Source organism: Schistocerca americana, chromosome 5 (assembly GCF_021461395.2).
Source record: "Schistocerca americana isolate TAMUIC-IGC-003095 chromosome 5, iqSchAmer2.1, whole genome shotgun sequence".
Lineage (NCBI taxonomy): Eukaryota > Metazoa > Arthropoda > Insecta > Orthoptera > Acrididae > Schistocerca > Schistocerca americana.
Genome location: NC_060123.1, coordinates 444107332 through 444113787, shown reverse-complemented (window position 1 = coordinate 444113787; position 6456 = coordinate 444107332). Strand labels below are relative to the sequence as shown.

At 40.6% G+C, this 6456-nt stretch overlaps 1 protein-coding gene across 1 annotated transcript in view; it reads right to left on the bottom strand.

Moving 5' to 3' along the window:
• Nucleotides 1-5468: 5468 nt before the first annotated feature.
• The window catches only part of LOC124616421 (short stature homeobox protein 2-like), a 122670-nt gene continuing 121682 nt past the window's right edge, over nt 5469-6456 (bottom strand). The window contains exon 5 of the mRNA XM_047144728.1: nt 5469-5648. Within this exon, the coding sequence (XP_047000684.1) occupies nt 5469-5648 (180 nt within the window). The remainder of the gene's footprint in view (nt 5649-6456) is intronic.

The following is a 6456-nucleotide window of genomic DNA, read 5'->3' as shown; positions in this document are numbered from 1 at the left end:
TGGAGAGCTCCATCAAAACAACTTTCGGACTGACAACAACAAAAGCAACAACAAACATATGTCCCAGAAATAAAAGTCAGTGGGTATATATATTAGATGAAACAACATATATAAAACGCGTTGATGTCCAAACAAGATGGCAATCTCAAGGAAAATATACACATTTATAAGCTAACGAAAATATTAATATGACCAGCTTTTCACTTCGCATAGTCTTTAATAAAGTAATATATTGTGTGACTGATAACCGACTGTTTTCCATATCAATTTTCAAGGACTTGGATTTTCACGCTCACATTAGCCAGACTTAGCTAATATAATAAAAGTCAGTTAGAGATTACTACGTTAGGTACGAACATTACATAGAGATAAAAATACAGGGTGATTCAAAAAGAATACCACAACTTTAGGAATTTAAAACTCTGCAACGACAAAAGGCAGAGCTAAGCACTATCTGTCGGCGAATTAAGGGAGCTATAAAGTTTCATTTAGTTGTACGTTTGTTCGCTTGAGGCGCTGTTGACTAGGCAGACAGATGAATCTTTCGTTTCAAAGATTGTGTTTAGTGAAGCAACTTTCCACACTAACGGGAAAGTCAACCGTCACAATGTCTGTATATGGGGCACTGAGAATTCGCAAGAAACAACTCAGTATGAACGTGACTCGCCTAAGGTGAACGTTTTCTGTGCCATTTCAGCCAATAAAGTTTTTGGTCCCTTTTTCTTCGAAGGTGCTACTGTAACTGGACTACAGTATCTGGAGATGTTAGAGAATTGGCTGTTCCCTCAGCTCGAACAAGAAGCACAACAATTCATATTTCAGCAGGATGGAGCGCCACCACATTGGCACTTATCTGTCCGTAACTACCTGAGCGTCAACTACCCGAGGCGATGGATCGGCCGCCAGGCAGCCCGTGACAGAGCACTTCATCACTGGCCTCCAAGAAGCCCTGATCTTACCCCCTGCGATTTTTTCTTATGGGGGTATGTTAAGGATATGGTGTTTCGGCCACCTCTCCCAGCCACCATTGATGATTTGAAACGAGAAATAACAGCAGCTATCCAAACTGTTACGCCTGATATGCTACAGAGAGTGTGGAACGAGTTGGAGTATCGGGTTGATATTGCTCGTGTGTCTGGAGGGGGCCATATTGAACATTTCTGAACTTGTTTTTGAGTGAATAAAAAACCTTTTTAAATACTCTTTGTAATGATATATAACAGAAGGTTATATTATGTTTCTTTCATTAAATACACATTCTTAAAGTTGTGGTATTCTTTTTGAATCACCCTGTATATATATACAAATGTTGTAATCTTTAGACGACAGTTATATATTCCACGGCATAAGTCTGCAATAATTCACAGAAAGACGTAATCGTAGCAGAGAAAATCAGAATTTCAAAATTAAGCAACAAATTACCTTATCATTCAATCTTTTTGAAAATCAACTGATATTTGCATTCAGGAGCTACCAATCCTTAGCAATACTCTACGCAGTAATGAGCACAATTAAATAAGTATTCGTTCTCACCTACTATAGGGACGATATCTGTCACCCCACAGCAAGTATATGTATATCTACACAAATATAAAACAGTTTTACTTGATAAACAGAAAATATTTTGAAGTAGTAGATTTTTTTATAGTTAAAAATATTATTTAGAGTCAGTTGTAGAGTATTTACGGTAGGCTAGACCATATGCTTCCAATAACAATCAAAACCTAATGGTAGATTTTGGTGCAGTACACAATACGTAATTTATACTTACTGCTTCTCACTGTTCTTGTAGTTCTTCACGTTTCTGAAGTTCACTATATGGACAAGACGTATGGCTAATGACGTCACATAATCGGACATTTTTTCGAGCCAGAATCATTTCCTATACTGATCTTATTGGACTTCCTTATGCATGGGCACTTGGTATCGAAGAGTTAACTTCTTTAAATAGCACAGCAGATCGTCGTCCTGTGTATGTGGCGTTCAGTGTCGAATAAGCCAATCCATTACGTAGCAGTTTTAATTTCACACGTCAGTTATACACTTATTGAAATCATATCAGCGCCTTAAGAAACTTTCTATCCAGTATCAAGTTGAACAATTATTACTTCATATACTTAGTTTCTGCTTTAAAGCCATATAATACAAGGTCATAATCGTAGTGACGGTAACTCTGGGGAAGTATATCTGGATCTGTCATGTTGTCGTAACTGTTGTAGAAGTGATGAGGAATAAAAATGGGTGTCATCGTTTCGTATCATTCAGGGAGTCCTTTTATAGTGATCCATTATTCTAACATAGTCTGGCCTCTGTTAGCTTCTAGTGGCGATTTGTTATGATGTCTTTACAAAATCACACTATCTGTTCACCTCGGGAATTAACTTGTGTAGCGAATATGGAATACACATTGATGTATTACAAGCGTGCAGGATGTGTATTTTAAACGAATACATTTCCTTGGTATAATACGCATGAAACAGGAAAACGCATCTCCAAAACAACAGGTCTGAAGATGAGGTTTCGTTAAAATGTGGAATATATCTGTTTCGGTAATTTCTTCATTTAATCTGGCTTAAAAAGTCGTTAAAATAGTCGCCAACGGTACCAACATAAATGGCTTCCACAAAACCCCGTTTTCTTTACATGAATAAACTTTCTTTTCTTTGTGGTTACCTGTAGTTATTTCACTCCATTGTAACAAAGACGAGTTAAATAAGAAATCAATAATGTGACTGACACAGCATTGTTTGTTTTGAGAGTCATATGACAACAATATTTCCACAGTTCACTTGTTTAGCGTTTGCGTGGAAGATAGTAATTTTGTCGAACTGAACGATTATTGAAGCATATCAGTGTGATGGAAAATGTTGGATATAGTGTACCGAGAAATAAACAATCAGTAAACAACATGATTTTTTATGCAGCTGTTGATAATAAAGCTGTTTGGTTATTTTGCAAAGAAGGCACCGCAGTTTCCAATACGCATGAGCTGCAGTGGCGTTACAGTGCAAAATATTCAGGCTACTGTTGTGAACGTTCCAAAGCCGCAAGAACGAGAAAGTCATGCCATTTGTGAGTTTCGTTGAAGAAAAAAAATTCTAACTGTGCAAAAACGATCCTCGACTAAGGGTAGTTTTGTTGTGACAGGTATTATAGCAAAAGAAAGCAGGGTATTTGCGGTCTGTGAGATCATAAAATAATGCTTGCTTGATGTGGCTGAAACGTTTTGACTGCACCAATTATCCCCCATGAGCCAACTGCTTTTAACCAAACACAAATTTAAGCTTTCTTGTGTTTATTTAGAAGGCAACTACCTCTATAGAAACCAAAGACTTGAGCACTTTTTTGTGTGGACGTCTTTGGAACGTTCTGTCTGCAAAGTGTGAGGTGTATCTCTTTCTGTAATTCCTTCACTTATTCTTTAATTTACTAGCCTGTCTCATAAGGAAGACTCTGAACCTGGCCTGCAAACAGAAAACTTTTTCCATCTCTAACAGAGATAGAGCAATACAAAAAAGATATTTGATTCAGTGGAACAATAGACACACTGAGGTAATATACTGCAATTTTAACTATTTCCTACGTGATAGTTTGCAATGAAGGAAGTTTACAAGCTCTATAGTTAGGCAGGAAAGACTACTGAACGTTGAAATCGTATTTACTGACTACGAGTACGAACAAAAAGACTATGTGGTACACTATATGTTGTTTGTAGAACGTGAAAGTAATATGAGGGAAACTGCAATAGTCTGGTAATGATTTCAATATAACGAGGGTAAATGCCATCATACTGATCAAGTACCATGGTATAATTCTTCTAAATTGCTCAGTATCAGTAGTAATAGTCTGAGATGACAGTCACATCACCCTTACAAATGAATTTCGATTATTTTTCTAACTACTGGCTAGCGTTGCACCACGACATACAACCCGAAAGCTATGGTGTGAGGCTTACTTGAGGCTTCAAACATCATAGTTTCGTTACAAGCGATTTGATCTTCATTTACTAAATAGATGATTGGTGTTGACTTGGGGGCATTGTTTGCTTAATGTGAAATTCTGGAGACTCTAAAAGGCTACAGGTGTCTGAACAAACATTTCATTTTTTGTCTGTAAGACTTGTGTACCGATATAAATAACTTTGAGTTAAACATTTTATTCAGTGGGACTTCATCAGTTCAGATGCCAACAAGCATTGTTTGCTACCACACACAATAGCCAAATTCAAGAAAATTAATATTTTGTAGTCCCAGTCTAGCAGAGCTGTAAATAAGGAGATGTTAAATCATATTCTTTCACCAAAGCTATTTACATTTGTCTCTTATATTTTCTGAAAACTTTCTCCTTTGTAGAATATGTAAATTGGATGTATTATCTGCTGTAAACAAAACTTTCATTTTAAAAGCAATGAAAGTGGTATTTCTTTTTAAAAAAAGTTAAATGCTCACCAAATCCTTAACGCCTTGTTGGTAATTACACTGATGGATTATGGACAAGTGAAGTTTTAGTATGGCAATTAATTATACATTAGCCACACAAATAGTTTTATTATGTAGAGTTTTTTTAAATATTTTACAGGCAAGAAGGTCATATCACATATTCACTAGCACATGTCAGAACTGGAATGAAGTCTTTGACTTCCAAATTAAACAGAAAGTTTTCTCACAGTAAGCAGATCAGTACAATCTCAAGCATCAGTTCATATGTGAATCTAGACTGAAGCCATTCGGAGAAATTTGAACTGTGAAGTTTTGCTTCGATCTGTTCAGTTGTTTACTGGGTGAACATCACTTTCAGTATATGACATTCTGAAATGATGTTTCAGTTTGTATTCTCAGTATTTGCACTGCGCCAAGACAAACGCATAACTTTCAATAGGGACACTCCACCATGATGCTACTGTCGAAATAGTCCACACAGTGTTGTGTTCGTTGTTAGCACTAGCGAGGAGTTATGCAGTGTTACGTCATTTGTTAGATACCTCAGAAGGTGCACCATTGGTCCTGGTGAACCTCTGGGGAATACTGTGTGCTGTTCTGCAGTTGGCACTACTGAGGAGTAGTACAGTGGCCCCGTGGCCTCTTGTTTGCTGTCTCAACTGGTGACCGCTGAGCCTCCTCAGCCAGCAACACACAAATGAGGAGCCACAAGGTTCATCTGGCAGCTGCAGGATGCCTCAGCTGGTGCCAGAACCGCCTTTGTCCAGCCGCAGGTGGCCCCATTTGACACCCTGTTGGCTATGTGCGGCTGGTATTACTGAGGAGCAACGTGGCTGGGCAGCCTCGTCTGGCGTCAGAACTGCCACCTTGCTTAAGTGCAGGTGGCCCCATTTGACGGTCCGCCAGCTAAATCGTGTTGATGTGTAGTTGGCACTACTGAGCGGCCATGTGGTTCTCCGGGGCTCAGCTGGTGCCAGAGCTGCCGCCGCCTTGCTCCGGCTCTGACGGCTCCATTCGACCGCCCGCGGGCTACAGCGTGCTGTGGCGCAGGCCCAGGGCCTCGGCGTGCTTGCGCGCCTTGAGCCGCAGGTCCGCGATGCTGTGGTTCTTGTGCTGTAGCCGGTCGCGGTGCACGGCGGCGAGTGCTGCCTGCAGGCCCAGCGGGTAAGGGCCGGCCGGCGCCGCCTGGTACATCGCAGCGACCGCGTACTGCAACACAACACCGCCGCATTGTAATCTCCCAGTTTACGGTAAAGCTCTGCCATCAAAACTCTCTGCAAAATCATCGATGATATTTCTATACTTCAGCCAAGTAACTGAAAGTGTCTCAAAAGCGAATCAAACGAAAAATTAGTCACACACCAAAAAATGAAATAAAATGATCGTATAAAATGAAATGATCCTGTGGCATTGCTGGCTGGGAGGCTCCATTTGGGGAAGTTCGGCCGCCAAGTGCAAGTCTTATTGCAGTCGACGCCACACTGGGCGACTTGCGTGCCGGTGATGGGGATGAAACGATCATGAGGACATCACTCAGCTCACGAGTGGAGAAAATCTCCAACCCGGCCGGGAATCGAACCCAGGCCCCCTGCATGGGAGGCAAGCACGTTATCACTGAGCTAAGTGGGCGGACTAGACATCACGGTATTATCATGTAGAGTGTGCATGGAATAATGTGGCCAGTAGATGTGCAATTGGCGGGGCAAGCGTGGGGAGAGTGGCAGTGGTGAGGGTTATGGGCAGGCACTGTAGGGGAAATGCCATCCTAAACTGAAGCGTATGATCAGATTTTTTGTGATGATGAAGTGGAGCCCCTCCATGGCTACACGTGCAAGGTGACCATTCAAGAAGATATACTGTCACTTCTGCTTTGGTTAGTATCTAGAAAGAAGTCCGCTGAAAATCCAACAAAAGCATCGATTTCTTTCAGTCTGGCTTGTTAACCGTTTGTAACTTTAAGAGAAACATCATGAGTGGCGAATTTTGCATAAAACGAGCATTTCTCTTGCTGCCATGT